The sequence below is a fragment of the Fulmarus glacialis genome, unplaced genomic scaffold, assembly GCF_000690835.1.
Source record: "Fulmarus glacialis isolate BGI_N327 unplaced genomic scaffold, ASM69083v1 scaffold2084, whole genome shotgun sequence".
Taxonomy (NCBI): domain Eukaryota; kingdom Metazoa; phylum Chordata; class Aves; order Procellariiformes; family Procellariidae; genus Fulmarus; species Fulmarus glacialis.
In genome coordinates this window covers 30,584-46,807 of record NW_009208451.1, presented here as the reverse complement: position 1 = coordinate 46,807, position 16,224 = coordinate 30,584, and the positions used below count along the sequence as shown (strand labels likewise).

The window sequence follows — 16,224 nt, the reverse complement described above, 5'->3', positions numbered from 1 at the left end:
GCAGCCGGGATCCTTTAAGTCCTCCCAGTCAGACACGAAGAGGAGAGAGTATGTGGTGCCCAGGGGGGAAGGAGCCCGTTGGGCATGTTTTCTGGACCTTTGCCCTTCCTCATCAGTGGAGATTAGGGTGGTAATATGCCACGGAGCCTTTTTAAAGCAGTCGGCCAACTTTAAGAAGCTACAAGGGTTTATAGGTGAGGGTGACTCCTCTACTAAGGCCCCAACTTGTATTTCAGGTGTCTTAATAGTAATAAAAAATAATCTGATTGGGTCACTTTTATATTCTACTCTACATTTCAGTGTTCATTACTCTCTATTCACACAGTTCAGCCAAGGAAAAGCTGTGCATTCAGCCCCCACTGGCTCTGTAGTTGAAAGGTAACCCCTTTAAAGCCAGCAACCTCTTCCACCACAGCAGCTGGCATTTCCTCTGCTGCTTTATAAGGCTGGAGAGTTCTCCGGGCCAGGTCATCTGATGCCCACTAAAATAAGGCTCTGGCTTTGCAGGCCTGTGGAAAGTTTGAGCTGGGAATTGAGAAGACAGAAAACAGGCTTTTGCAGATGTTTATCACTTAGGGCTATTTGCATGTATTCAGTCTTTAAAAGAATGGGTCTAGAATGACAGCACTGGAAAAGCCAGTGTTGTGCTTTGCAGCTTGGAAGTGTGTCTTCGGACTATAAACATTCGGTGGAAGGACTGAGCAAACAAAGAGATGCCACAGCACTCTGTGAAGTTTGTTGTCTGTATCCTTGATGTTTGTTTCCTTACTTAAAAAAATAACTTCTTTTCATTTATCCTTAGTTGTAGTTCCTGATGAGACCGAATACAGTGGAGATGTAGTCTGGACAGCAAAAGTGGGCATGCAATTAAATAGTTTTTTATACATTTTGCTTCTTTTTATTCACATTGAGGGGAAGCTTTGTGGCATACTGTAGTATATACACATGAAGACCGTTGCTGGTCCCATGGACTTTCTGCAGCTAAAACTTCTTTCTTTTTGGGTGGCAAAAGAGCCAGAAACTGTAAGTAAGGAACAAATGTTTTAATTATAGTGCTTGTTTTGCAAGAAGTGCGGAATTGTGGACTCTAATCAAGAAGTGCTAACCTGATCAGAGATGATACTAGGTAATTTTTCACAAGCAGTGAAAACTCCTGTCATGGAAGTAAGACCCTCTGGCTGTTCAGAGGTTGTCAGGCAGATGCTGCTGCTGTCAGGCCTGTCACCAATGCGGTGACACCAGGGTGCTCCATCTGTCTGTGCTGCCTGTTGCCTTGCTAATAAGAGAAGGCATCCTCGCTGCCCGCATCCTCCTGCCTGGGGGAGCACATTCAACAGACACGTTCTTGCCAGAGCAGCAGCATTGGTTTATTCTCTGCTCCAGCTGCGGTGATCCCCAGGCAGCCACAATTACACAGTTTGTATATTTTATTATCCATCTTCCATTTTCTTGTCTTTACTACCCCTTCAGCACTCTCGTCCCTCTTTTTTTGACATGAGGCTTGGCGCGTCTCGTGTCATGTTTAGGAGTTTCTCTCGCCCCATTCAGTTAGCTAAAGCTCAGGCCAGAGCCTCGGCATCTGCCTGCAGACCCCACAGCGGCATTGTTGTGAGTGATGACACCTCGCTGGTACCTTGCTATTCAGCTGGTGAAACTTGAGTGTTTTGCTTTGATACAGCCCAAAAAGAAATGTGTGTTTGGTTTTTGGGTTTGTTTTTTTTTTTCCTTTAAATATTAGGAGTGGCAAGTTTTAACTGCTTTTTAAGAGTGGAAATAAACCCTTTTTACATATATGTTATGTGGAAGCTGACAGTGAGGCAACTTTGCTTCTCTTTTGTGGTGTTAAGATACTCCTTTACAGGTTAAAAAAATCCCATTGTCTAAGGAGAGCTGGACCTGGTCAGGATTGTGGGGTAACAGGTCCTTGATGATGCTTGGTTGCTTAATTAGACTGAGAGAGCCAGGAAGCAGAGCGTGGCTGGATGGGGATAGCAAAGCAACTGCTGTTCCCCAGAGCCAGGGCAGCACGAAGGTTTAAGTACAGAAAATCCCAGTAGAGAGCTCATGGTGGAGACTGGGAAAAATTTTATCCTCTTCTCTTACTGTGAGCTCTGCACGTGGAGGATCACTAAGCTTGTTAAGAAGTAAATTGAAGTTGTGGCTTTGAGAGAAGCAGGTCTTCATCACAGCGATTTCATAAATGTTTTCAGCTACATGTGCAGTGCTGCAGAGAGACGACTCTTCCCTTATCTGGAGTATTTCTGTAGTTTTCTTTGAAAAGAAACAGAGGGCTTTTTGTAAAAAGGTATGATATTTGGCAGAAGTCTTGAATGATGGGAAATTAATTTGAGTTCTGTGGTCAGATATCCTTGTTACACCTAACCTCTGTCATAATGAAGACGAACTTCCTTTGAAGTTTCTGGTTTGCTCTTTCTGTTTAAGGACACAAATCCCATGTCACAGAAAACCGTATGTGTCTTGCAAGCTTCATTCTGTGCAAATTCTGGGTCAAGATGCTTGAGCCTGGTGACTAGGAGAGGTTTAGCTGGGACTGAATGAACACAGAGGATGGCATGTCCTGTGTCTGGTTATTTGAAGTTACGCGTGAAGTGTAAGCCTGCAAGGCAGATTTTATTTTTTTTAATGATGTTCTGCCATGCCGTGCTGTACCTGTCCTGAGCGCTTTGCCAGGGCCAGCTCACGTGGATAACCTCAAATGCTGGATTCACTGGGGCTCTTACAATTAACTAGATGTTCAAGTGCAAAAGTGATTCTCGTGGTGACATAATAGTAGATGATAAATGTAAAATAATAAGCATTTACGAAGTTAGATGAAACAAATAGCACGCAGAAATGCTGGAAGAAGAGGAAGAAATGGCAACAGCTGCCCTGCAGCGCCTTTGACACAGTGATCCGTGCTGTCTGGGTGATGCCTTATCCAAAGGGTTTTCTCTCTCTTCTCTTCTGCAGGACAGCAAGTGGTTTACTTCTGCCTTCTACAGGTCATAGCGACACATGTGTGATGTATTTCTTCCAAATCCTTTGAAGCGTTGTTACAAATAAATAGAGGGGTCTAAAAAATTACAAACTCCTGGAAATTATGTAAAGGGGAAGTTAAGAAACTACTTGTAATTTTCCAAATTATGGTGATATAGCAAATATAAGCAAGATTATTATGATGGCCAAAGGAGAGCAATGCTTCTTTAAAAAAAAATTATTTTTTAAAAAAATTAGTGCTTTTTGGCGGTAATAGTGGTTTTGGATGTGAGGGAGGAAAATTAGGCTTGGGCTTCTGCTCATAAAACTTTGGTGCCTAAAGATTTTCGGTGGTTGTTCCCCTGGCCAGCTGTGGGAATTGCTGTTTGCAGCATCTTGAAAGAAAGAGTTGGTGGGGACTTGTTTTGGTTTTAGTTATCGCTCCCGTTGCTACGTGTACACTAATGTGAGAGTCTGACAGCGTAGACTGAGCGCCTGCGCTTTGGCTCCTCTCATCTTGATGAACGATGAATTAAAATGAGGATTTGGCTAATCATAGAACAGCCCAGCTTGGAAGGGACCGTTTGGTCCAAAGAGCACCTGGACCAAAACCAATAATCCCACAAAAAACCCCTCCTGATGTACAAAGCACAAGTGCTGAACAACGAGAAGCAAGGTTTCTCCTCTGCCCTGCTAGCTCCCCCAGCGCAGCCTGTTCCTAAGTGCAGGAACAGATGTGTTTATTGAAGGTGGGAGAACTAAACAGGTACGGTGGTGTTTGCCATCACCAGCTGTCAGTAGGGGCTGTAGCCAACATGAAAATGGATGAACTGGCCCAAGTACCAAGGTTACAGTTGTGGCACCAAGGTTACAGTTGTGGCAGCCTCCAGGATCACCTAAAAGGCAAGTCCAGCCTGAGCAAAGACGGGCGAGTGCGTTGCCTTGAGCTCCCTCCTGCCGTGGCGCAGGGTGGGATAACCTCCAGAAAGCCTGGCGAGGGGCTTGGGAGTGACAGCTTATTTCCAGGTGAGTTTTAGGCAAAATAACGTAAACCCAGAGTGTTGAAAGGGACTGAAATTGAACAGATCAATAGAAAATAACTTCCCTCCCCCCTCATTTTATTGGGTTGAGCTGTATGCATAAGGCTTAAATATTTCGCTCATCCTATGCTTCATGGTGTAATAGGGACCTGTTGAGACTCAGAAGCACGTCCAGCAGTTGATTACAAAATGATTTAAGAGGCTTTTATTAGTGACGTTCCATTTGAAAGGACTGGTGAAGCCTCAGTGTATGCTTTTGGGGCAATCAGGTCTAATAATCAAAAACATTACAGAATATATTTATTATTTTGTCTCCTGTTCCATCCATTGTAAACCAGAAAATCAACCGCGGAGCACAGCTAGGGCTCGTGAAGGTCTCAGGGGTAAGAAGAGCACGTTTCCTGTTGCTGTACACATGTTCCTGTTACTAACTAAAAAATTTTGGCTGCTGTTCTGGAAAGAATAAGAATTCAGTGTTCCTGCCTTTCCTCTCTGTGCTGTTGGACAAGGATGGGACCTAAACCGCAAGACTTCTGCTTGTTACTATTGCCATATGCAAAAGGAAATAGAGAATTTATCTTCTGGGAGTATGTTGTAGTGAAGCATCTCCCAATTTTCTATTTTATTTTTTCTTTTTAAAGAAAAACTTTCTTCTTGCCCAAAGTTTCTCAACTGTGGGAAGAGTTCCTTTTGTGCCTTGTACACTGATTTTCCATGAGTCCTGTATTCCTCTCTCAGCAATTCACATGGGGGCGGGGGGGAAATACCTGAGGGGGGCAGAGTTCTTCGCTATTCTGTAGGCTAGGGTAGCTTAACCAGTCTTTCTGGTAAATCTTAGTTTTCAGCTAAAATATAAAGAAGATAAAAATCTTGGGTAATGTGGTTTTTGTTAAGTAGAATATAATGAAATAGCACTCTTCATGTAGTAATTTAATTTATATTATAATCCGATGTCTATCTGGAAAGTGAATGCAGTGTTAATTCTTTGAAAAAGGAAGTCTTGGTTTGGAAGCTCGAGGAGAACTGCTTGTATGTCTTCAGAAATAAAAATAGTTTTAAGTATTAAATATAGTTTTTGATAGTTTTAAGTATTTAAACAGCTGTTGTTGTCTTCTGCATGGCTCACAGCTGAGCTGTTCTAGCACGAGGTTGTTGAAGAGAATCTGCACTAACCCAGTTGTACTGCCGGAACTGGAGGTAGGGAACATAAATAAGGAAAATAAATGCAGAAATAAGCTAGAGTGGGGGTCTTTTTGTTTTTTCTTTGCGTTTTTCAAAATGCCTGATTACTTCTTAAAAAGCCCTTAACCTACAAGCTGCACGTGAGAAAGGTCTTGTCTTTAGAGAAAACAGAGTCCAACATCACTGCTTTAGTGCTGGCTGCCGCTTTCCTTTGGAGGGCGTGCAAGATGTGGCGATGGAGCAAACCGGTCTGATACTGCCATTGAAGTGAAGAGATGTCTAAATGTGCTCACTGCTTAACTCTTGCTTAATTCCTTCACCCCTTGCAGAATAGCCGGTGTGGGAGAGCGTCACTCCGTCCATTACGACTGTACCGTGGATATGCTACCCCCTCGGGAGAGTCTGGGTATGTAGAAGGTTTTGGAGGGTGGAATTGGTTCTTCTGTTGCGTCCACTAAGAGGGAATCTGCTCCTTAGTTTCACGTGAGAGCAAATTGGTGGCGGTGGGATTTTTTTGTTGAGTAACTTTTATTCTCATGGTTCCGTGTGTTCCTCATTTGATTCAGTCAGATTTAAATTAAGCTAATCAAGGTGATCATTATTTAGAAGGAAGGTTGCGGGTTGCCGTCTTAGCTTTGGGTTAGTTGTGAACCAGTATAGTAGCAGGGAGTCGCTGGTGCTGAAAGTGATTTAAAGCGGGTGCTGGGTTTGTTGGCAAGCTTCTGGAATAGAGTGGTTGTCGCCAGCTGTAAGCTAAAGACGCAAACTGTTTGATGTTTGTCATATAATACAATTTACATAACTTGCGTTCTTCTTTCCCCCTCAGTGTTTCTGTAGGCAAAATCATTGGTGCAAGTGTCCTGTTTGTGGGTGGAGGAGTAGGTGGAACTGTCCTATATGCCAGCTATGATACGCAATTCCGGGAGAGCGTAGAGAAGACTGTTCCCTACTCTGATAAACTCTTTGAGATGGCACTTGGTCCTGCACCTTATAGCACACCGATGCCAAAGAAACCAGTAAGTGTTTCCCATTCACCCCCACCCTTTCATTTTTCTTTTTTTTTAAGAGAGCATCAGCTCTTAGTTTTCAAATTCTGACTAATTTTGTTGTGTGCTAAGAATTTATGAATTTTAAGAATTTTTAAGAATTCTTAAATTAAGAAGGTTTAAGAATTATGTACTGAGGTACTACTTTGTGCTGCATTTTGTAGCACGTTTGCCATTATCATCTTGTGATTGTGGTCTGTGGGTTGTAAAACTGTTATTTTTATTTACAGTAAAATAATCTAGTAGGATCCTAACTGAATAGCTGCTCTGCTTATACTCAGAAATAAATTGGGGAGAGAGAGGTAGGTGACGTGCTAGAATTTAACTATTTTACTAGAGGCTTAGTGTAGTTAGCGATGTAGCATGATTAGAAAACTGTTATTCTAAGCTGAACTTATTTTAAAGAGGACTGGGGACATTTTTGCATGAATAAAGATTTGGATGGTACAGCACCATGCATAAGCATCATACTTTGAAATCCTAGTGACACGACCCTGCAGATGGGAAAACTTGATACAGCCTTCAGCCCAACTCTGGAAATTGAATCTGGAAGTTTTTCTGTTCCTGCGTCTGAAAGCTTCCCAATTATCCAGGAATGCTGAAAAGCTGCTCTGGCTATGGCTGTCCTGAGCTTTCAGAAGCCATTTGACCTTCAAGAAACCCAAAATATTTTTAATTGGAGTTTAAGAAAGCTGTTCTTAATGAATGGGAGAATATCAATTAACCAAAACTGTATCTTTTCTGGTTTTAGCTACACTTGACTTGTGATCATCCAAGCTCTTAATGCCTCCCAGGCACTAGTAAATTTTGCAAAACAGACCAGTCAGCTGACGAAGTTATCACCTGCCCAGTCACGGCTCTAACTCAAATGCTTTTATTTTTACCCTGTGGCTTTGCATGATGGATATTAAAGGATTAATATCATAAAACCGCTCAATACTCTGTGCTTGAGTAAGTGTCTGCCCTGAACACTAGCATCTGAATCCTTTCAAAGGGAAATCAGTGAAGTCATGCAAATCTGATTCTTCCGTGCCTGTCAACCCCACACCGTGCCTGTAGCATCTTCTCTTCGGTGATACCCAGACAAAATCATCATGTTTGTTCTTTTTTTAAAACATATCTTTAACTATGCATTCACGTATCTTTAAAACAATTACATTTTTTTTTCCACTCAACTTTAAAAGGAATTGCCTAGAAATGGGGCGGGATGGGAGGGGTGACTCCTGTAAGTGTTGGTGGACAAAAAATTACAATTGAAGGAGCCAGTTGTTGGAGCAGTTACCTGAAAAACTAAACCTAGGTAGGGAAGACTGATGGCCTAACTTGTTTTGACAATAAATGCTCAAGAGGTTTGAAATGAAGAGGGGAAGTGTCAACTGAATTAATTTAAGATATACCTGTATGGACTAAATAATGTCCAAGGAGAAATAATTGAAATCTGCTTTCTGGAATTGTTTCAGACCTTCATGTGCGTGTGATTTTTTTATAGTTTCTGCATCATCTGTAGTGTTCAACACACTCAGAAGTGTTTGGAATATTTGGGGCATGAAATTATTTGCTTTTTATGCATATCTTAATAAATACTTGTTTGTAGTGAAAACTGCCACTACTATACCTTCAGTTTTGGAGAGGTGAAAATTGTAAAGATTCCTTCTAAATTAAAAAATCAAGGCAAGAAATTATACGGCCTTGCTACTGTTTTCATGTGTACCTTGAAGTTTAGATTTATGATACAGTTATCTGGACATGGAAATGTTCTTTTCCATTATAATGGAATTGGTGAGAGACAGGCTGTTTGGAAAACTGATGATATTTCTTACTTTTGATTTTTCAAGATACAGCAAGGTCCACTGAAGATCTCATCTGTAGCAGAAGTAATGAAAGAGTCTAAACAGCCCGCTTCCAAATCCCAGATAAGCAAAACAGAAGCTGTTGCTCCTTCAGAGGAAAAAGAAGGTAAGCTTTATAGAATGTCATGTAGAGAGAAGCAAAAGACCTAATGATCTCCTATAGCATACATGCTAGGGTAGATTAAAATAGTTCTTTGGAATGGTTAAAGATGAGGATGTTATAATTTCTTAGAATTAATGTCATTTTCTTTTCAGTCACAAGAAAATTTGCCTAAAATGGCTTTAGCTTTTTTTTTTGCTATTTTTTAGGAAATTTATTTACTTCATAGAATATTTGTAATCTAAGATAAACAATGACTATCCTGCATAATTTAGATATGAGACTCAGCACTTTCGGTGCTGGACTTTGAGGCCATTTACCTCCTCTTCTTCTTGCAAGTGCAAGAAGCTTAATTTTGGATAATTACTGAGCTAGTGTAAAGCCAGATCAAATGGAACTGGTTTAGACAGGAGCAGTTGTGACATCTTTTTACATTCATCTCTCATGGCCTCAGTGTGTGTATGTGTAAGTTATACCTGGTTGCTGTTTGTCCAGGAAATTCTCTTTTTCTGGAAAAAACAGTATCAGTGTCCAAATAATATGTTTCTACAGAGGAAAAAAATTAAGTCTTATATCCCTGTTCTTACATTATAGCACACATACACTAACTGGTTTTGTTCTGTAACTGTGTTTAACAGCAGGCAGGACTGCAGCACAGATCATTTCTGCAACAGGTGTAGCCATGTCGGTGCCAGCTCCGGGGATACAGACTGAAGAAGGTGAAAAAGATCATATGAACACGATGAAGAAAAACAAAATCCTGTAGCTTCGAGTGCATAAATTCTTACTTCTGTGTTGGTATTTGTCAGTTTTTAAAGGCATGATTCTTTGTGCCTTTTGCAGAAGAAAACTTCCATCATCTGTTAATAGATTTTTAACATACTAAGAAGCTAAGATTGATACCTGGGACAGGTATAGGCATGAACGCAAGAGGAAAGCCTGCCTTTATGCTGAACTGGAACTTGTACAATCCAGTTTACCTCTGCTCTTGGTGGCTTTCTGATTGCTGTTCAGAAAAGCGTGTCTGCCCAGGTCGAAGCGAAGAAACTGCATTTATTGTTCAACTCAACAAGAAACACTAGCTTCTATATGATAGTCTCCTTCAGAAGAGATTATGTTCATTTCTTTATATATGAACACATTTCATAAAAAGTCTGCCAGCAATAAGTAAATACATTCTTCAGAGTTAGCATCAGTGTTATTAAAAGGTAACCTGATGGTTTTTGTTGCAGTATGAGTCCGAGAGCTGAGAGGTCTGGGCTCTTTCCTCAGTTCAGATGCAGACTTGCTGTTGGTCTTCAGAGAATTACTTAGGTCAATGCTCTTAAAGGCATTTTAAGTAGCCTTAGGCTAGGGAATAGAGTATAATCGTGATTCACCATAGTTCCCTCCCTAATCTTTCTTTACTTTGGCTGGACTCTCCAAGCATGCCAAAGAAGAACGGAAAAAAACCCCCCAGATATTCACTTAAAATTTAAACTTGTCTCCATAAGTGTTTTCCAGTTCTTGCTTTGCCTCTCACTTCTGAATCTTACATATTTTTGTAACTAGACAATATAAAATCTACCGATGCATGCGAGGTATCCATGCTACTATTTTTAATTTTAAGAAGATTTGAGACTGGCCTTTGTAGTTATGTGTATAAAAACGCTTGAGGTAGTTTCAGCATGGCTTCGTGCAGAAGTCAGATTTATAAAGTGACACTGACTACAAAAATCAGTTTTGAAAGAAAGTTACTTCCCTACAAGTAATCCATATACTAATCTGGACTCTCTGCTAAAACAGTTTAACTCTTTTTAATTCTGAATAGGTAAAGAACATGAAGGTTCCCATGCTATAAAAGAACGGTCACCAGAAGAAGTTGCAGCCCGGCTTGCCCAGCAAGACAAAGAGGAGCAAGAGAAGATATCGGGTAAGTCCATACTCGTAGTTTTCCTATACGTGTTATACGTGACAGAAGAATTGTTGGACTGTATTGGCTTTAGAGTTCCAAGTTGCTTACACATCTCTTTGTTGTTGTCCCTGCTTTGTGTTGGCAGAATGAGTGGTGTCAAAGCGCCGTATTGGCTTTAGAGTTCCAAGTTGCTTACGCATCTCTCTGTTGTTGTCCCTGCGTTGTGTTGGCAGGATGAGTGGTGTCGAAGTGCTTTCCACCCACTAAGAAGTAACTGATAGTCAAAGAATGATGGAAAATTTTCAGTTGGAATGGACCGCCAAGGTCTCTAGTCCACCCCGCTGGTTGGAGAGTTGGGGCAGGTTGCTCAGGGCCTTCTCCCCTAGAGGTTTGAAGCTCTCTAAGGATGGAGATTGTTCCACCTCTCTGAGCAGCTTTGCCAGTGCTTCTTATGGTGGAGAACTTGATACATCCAATTAACTTCTCTTCTTGGCACTTGGGTCTGTTGCCTCTTTGCTCTTTCTCTGGGCACCTCTGAGAAGTCTGGTTCAGTTTCTTCTGTAACACTCCTTTAGATGTGGAAGGCATTACTTAAGATAGCCCTTCAGCTTCTCTTCTTTAGGCTAGAAGCAGCCTAGATCCCTCAGCCTCTCGTCTGTGTCATGTGCTCCCCTCCCCTAACCATCTTAGTGCCTCTCCGGTGTTCACTCCCTGGTTTGTTTGTACCTTTCTTATACTGAGGGTCTCAAAATGAGACACCGTATTCCAAATGTAGTCTTGTAAGTGGCAATTAGAGGGAAATCATTCCTTCGCTGGATCTGTGGGATGTGCTCTTGTTTGATGCAGCCCTGTTCACAGTCAGGACTCGCCACTGCCAGAGCATGCTGTTGACCTGTGTTCAGGTTGCCATCTTCTGGGATCCCCAGGTCCTTGTCTACAGAGCTGCTGCCTGGACTTGTTCGATAGTCATTCAGGGACGGTATGTCAAGGCTCTGTGAAGAGTTACCTGTAGGTTCTGGGTTGGGAACTATGACAGTTCCTTGCTTGGTTCTAACTCAGACAGCTGCTAATCCAGCTGTATTACTGAGAGGTGGTCTGGCTTTTCCTGTGTTCCAAAACTCATGTCCTCCGTGTGTGTCTTGCTCAAAACAATGAGCTTTGCTTCCCCCTTGCCCCCCACTTGGTTTATTAGATTTTAAATACTTCTGGGCTGTTGTTTGGTGTTGGTTTGGCTGCAGCATGATTGTTTAAATCAGGAGGTTTGGGTCCTTTCCTGGTTTGCCTCAGGGGAAGCCAGAAAAATAGAGAAATGTTTTTCTTGGTAGATAGCGTTCTGCTGTCTAGCGTGTCTGAGCAATCTGTAGCCAGCTACCTTGATACTTACCTTCTGAAAGCAAACCCAGCTCAAGCTGCAGATTGATTGCAGTGTTAGAAAGCTTCCATATCGTCCTCCAGCCGGTGTTGATGAAGACGAGAGGGAGACCGGCCTCTTGGAGAAACAGATGGGTGTTGAAGGATGACTTCTGACTTGGGGCAGTGCAAGGACGGCTGACTGCAATGGCTCTGCAGACCTTCTGCGGTGAGGGACGGAGTCTTTGGGGGTGGATGGGCTGGAGACATTGACTACAAGGATGCTGAATAGAAACTGTATTTAAAGTAAGCAAAAGGTTACTGCTAAACTGGCTTAGCCAGTGAAAATAGGCTTGAAAGGGAGTTTAACAGTACTGAGGCCACGTATTGGACGTGCTTCAGCCTGCTGTGGGAGCTACGGCCTTTTTATTTTATTTTTCTCTTAGTGCTTGGAAAGGGCTGATGGTGGAAGAGGCACCGGCGCAGTGTGTTGTGTCTGACCTGTCCGACTGCTGGGCATGTGAAACAGGGTCTGGGCAGATGTGTCGACCACACTCAGACTTCCCTCTGAGTGCTTTGGTCCTCAGCCAAAGTCCAAGCCCTGGGCTGCTGTTGCACAGAAGGGATGAGAAGGGTGTACAAGTCTGGACTGAACAGGCTCAGAGCAGACATGCTGGTTGTGGTCTGCTGCCGCTTGCTTCTGTTCAGAGCTTCGTCTGGTGTAGAAGAGCAACATGAACAGAAACAAGAGGCTTGGCATTAGTTGTCTGCGTCGTACAAGGACTTTCTTGCAAGTGAAGAAGTTGAGATGTTACACTGAAAAAATCCAGAGGAGTATTTACTGGAAAGGTGGATTTACTTACCCCAGTACTTAGAAATAAATGTCGGGCTCCAGAAAGGCAGATGTTGCTCGCTCTGATTAACCATTCTGGTTTGGTTCCTGCTTGAATAATTAATAGCTTATTTGTGCTTCTGTACCAATAGGAATAGATAGTTGAGTCCACCACCTTCTTGGCTAGGAAGAATAACTCTGCTTTTGGAATATATCTTCCCTGTGGAAGATAGGGAAATTGTTTCCTCTTAATAACCATTTTAACAAATGAAGATGGAAAATACCTATTGGTTTAAATGCACCCCCCTGCAGAAACATGGTAAAGGTCTCCCACTGAGTAGCTTTATTCCTGTAAGTGCAGACTTGCACCTTAGGACTCCTCTAAATAAGGAGCGTGTTCTGACAACCTTTCTTCTTCTGTAGGCTGCAAGCCAACTCTTTTGGGTCATAGAAAATAATGTAAGGAGACACAGAGGATGTAATATGTCAATTTACTAATTCTGCAGCTCTTTTCCTTGTAGTTTAATTCAGTTAATTCATTTTTTTTCCAGCCCTTGCAGCAACTCTAGAAGGAGCCCTAAACGCAACAGCTCGTATAACCCTTCAGGCAATTACTGCCCAGGAGTCTGCTGTGCAAGCAGTGAATGCCCATTCGCAAATACTGAAGGAGGCCATGGACAATTCTGAGGTAAACTGGACAAATGGGGACTTTTTTTTTTTTTTTTTCATTGTGTTCAGCAAAACTTTTCATCTCACAATTAAAGATAAAGTTGGAAGCTTTTCTTGCAATGTCTTTACTTTTGTCACAGTTTTAACTAATCATTCCACTCATGAAATGTGGTGTAGTTGAATAATACAGTGGGTTTGCTTTTGAATTTTGGGGTTTTTTTTTTCAACTCCTTTATCCCTGTTGCAAGAAGAAAAGTTCAAGTTAATACATTGATAGTCTTCACGTTGTAAATTAATTCATTGTATTTTAATTCCCAAGCCCATTTTTAACCTAGATATAGTTAGGGTATCATACTGTCCACCCTTTAATTCCGTTGAACCATTCCCTTTGCCAAAATCTTTTTGCTGGATTGTTCGTTTCTTGTCTGGAAATGAGTAAGGGATGTATGAGTGATACCAGCTTGTGGTTCTGGTGTGCTAATGCTGGAGTTTGTCTGGAACCACTGCTTCCTATTCAGTTCTGGAGCAGAGAATATAATTTAGTGGTTAATCAAACGAACAGGGGCATATGGGCAACTAAACAAGCACTCAAGAGTTCGTCTGGTAGTTAGAAAAACATCTTAAGAGTTTGCTTTTAAGCTTAAGTATTAAGCTTACTTTAAAATTAACCAACTTTAAAGTATTGTGGTACTTTAAGTATTAAGCTTAAAGGCAATTTTAAAGTATTACAGTACCTTAACACATGTAGAGATTTCCCCCCAAAATGTGGCACCATACAGTGATCCTCACACAAGCTCTTCTGCGTGGACGAATGGCTGTTGCTCAGGTGGAACAAAACATTAAGAATCAAACAAAACAAAACATTGGAAGGGAAAAATCGTTCGTAAAACTTCGAGCTGTGCTGTTGGTAACCAACACAAAAATGTTGCTCAGTTTGAGTGAAATGAGTGTAGCAACTTCTGAGTCTTTACAGGCTTTCATTTATTTTTGATATCTGTTTAACTTCATGATTGTGATGACCGTAACTAGGCATCTATGCTTCTTAGGCTGCTGGGGAGAAAAAATCATCCCAGTGGCGCACTCTGGAGGAAGCGCTGAAGGATCGGAGGAGAGCAGTGGATGAAGCCGCTGATGCCCTTCTGAAAGCCAAGTAAGTTGCTTGCGTTTGAGGCTTACCGAGTGGTAAGTTAATATTGCCCATGTGAGGGCTGGCAGACACTAGGTGAGTTTCTAGAAAGTATGCAGTCACCTGTGTTCATCTTAAACTGACATGTTTGTGCCAAATCAAAAAAACCTTTCATACACTGATGAATATTTTAATTTGCAGCGTGTACATCTTAGGTGCCTGAGCACATGGTCCTCACTGTACCGGAGTCTGAAACAGTCTTATTCTTCTTTTTAAGAACTTGTTTATCTCTTTAATACTTATCTATAGTGTTGGTAAGATCAAGTAAGATGAAAAAAAAATCCATAATCCTTTTTGTGTTAGTTTTGGATAATTTGTCATTATTAAACCTATTGTAAGCACTCCATCACTGCACTCTCTGTGTATTGAGTCAGCAACATCACTAGCTTCTTTTAGTTGTAATGAAGAATAAACCTTACACCATTGTTGGGCAGTTCCATCTGTCAGCAGAGTTGCTTTTAAAGTTAGATTTTTTACAAAGCACGTGTCTAAGAAAAACTTGAATTCTGAAATGGAACCACTGCTCCTAACGCAAGGTTCTGTATCAGCCGCGTTGACGTGCATTGACTGGTGTACAGACTCATTGCGTAGGGATTATAGCAGCAAAAATATGACAGACAAATATCTCCAAGTTGCCCTTGTAATGAGGATAGACATAAATTCGGAAGCCGTTTTGAGGCTCCCTGAGGCTGAGAGGGCAACACCATCCTTGAAGTTGCACAGTTGCTATTTAAATCACCAACTTCTCTTATCTTTGAAGCTGCTGTGCTGACTAAAAGTAGTTAGGAGGTGTAACTGAGGTTTCAAAGAGTAAAACAAAGCTAACTCAAGCCCCAGATGTGCTAGCTTTCATTCTGTATTGCTCTACTGGATGCCTTTGCTTTTATTTATTTACTTGTTTATTTATTTTAAAGTGTGTTCCTTATTCCAATGAGGTCATTAGAAACCTCCATTGGTTTGAATGGATTTGGAAAAGGAACGCTTTTTCACTTTTTCCTTGATTTCCAATTATGCTAGAGGAAAGCAGTTCTTTCTTAATTACAAAAAAAAAAAAAAAGATCTATCTTTACAGAGCTCTATAAATTTTCTCCCATCCTCATTTATCTCCACCAGTCACCATGTCCAAAACACTTCTGCAAGAGTAAGCCATCTATATTAAAAATGTTTCCTTGATACTCTGTTATGTGATGGAAATGTCAGCCTTCTAATACTAACTTAGTTTTACTAATACTAACTGCTTTCAGTGAACTTTCTTTCATCTGTCGCCTCCAGCTAAGTCTTGAGTACTAAGTACTAATTGCACTATAAATAATTCTCATTTTACATGGAATTTTACATTTACATCTTTAGGCTTCAGGCTGTGGAAAGAAAAATCTTTAATCACATCTTAGCCATAGAGCTGGTAGATGGGAACACCAGTAGAGTTATCCAGTAGCTCTTCCTATAAATACAGACAACATAAAGTAAACTTTTCTGTATGCATTACAATTAGCAGCTGCTTCTCTTTTCAGAGAAGAGTTAGAGAAGATGAAAGGTGTCATCGAGAACGCTAAGAAGTCTCAGATCGCAGGAGCCAAGTCTCACATAATTGCTGCAGAAGAAAATCTTCATCATATGATAGTTGACTTGGACAATGTCGTGAAAAAGGTAACGCTTCCACAGACTGTTTTAATTGTCATTAGAGTAAGGACTACGCGGCAGCTTGTCCAGGCGTCCCATTCCCAAGTCCTCTGTAAAACGTTAAGTATTTTTAAAGTGTAAATTCTGGTCTTTTTTTAGCTATACTCAGTCTTTGAACTGATTATATACCAGTGAAGTCATGACAAGATTTTTGCAAGAACTTGAACTCTGTCTCCAGCTAGCTTGATTCGTGTCTGTCCTTTCTGTAGGCAACTTGTAATTCTTTCCATTTGATGCCGAGAGGAATTTACCATGAGGTTAGGGAGGAGTAGGAACAAATTGTGCTAATGGCTTGGTGGGTATATCACTTTATAGCTCAGAAGACTGGGGAAGAAATGTAGAGGTGACATTTATCTCCGTTGCAGCACACTTGATAATTCATCAGGTGCATTTTGAGTGGAGAATTTAGCCTAATAGCA

At 41.2% G+C, this 16,224-nt stretch overlaps 1 protein-coding gene across 1 annotated transcript in view; it reads left to right on the top strand.

Moving 5' to 3' along the window:
• Positions 1 to 5,527: 5,527 nt before the first annotated feature.
• IMMT (inner membrane protein, mitochondrial) overlaps positions 5,528 to 16,224 on the top strand; it is a gene marked incomplete at its 5' end in the record, with an annotated part of 17,491 nt that continues 6,794 nt past the window's right edge. Inside the window, 8 exons of the mRNA XM_009576466.1 lie at positions 5,528 to 5,604; positions 6,025 to 6,214; positions 8,080 to 8,200; positions 8,833 to 8,913; positions 10,005 to 10,106; positions 12,822 to 12,958; positions 13,986 to 14,089; positions 15,637 to 15,772. Of these exons, the coding sequence (XP_009574761.1) occupies positions 5,528 to 5,604; positions 6,025 to 6,214; positions 8,080 to 8,200; positions 8,833 to 8,913; positions 10,005 to 10,106; positions 12,822 to 12,958; positions 13,986 to 14,089; positions 15,637 to 15,772 (948 nt within the window). The remainder of the gene's footprint in view (positions 5,605 to 6,024; positions 6,215 to 8,079; positions 8,201 to 8,832; positions 8,914 to 10,004; positions 10,107 to 12,821; positions 12,959 to 13,985; positions 14,090 to 15,636; positions 15,773 to 16,224) is intronic.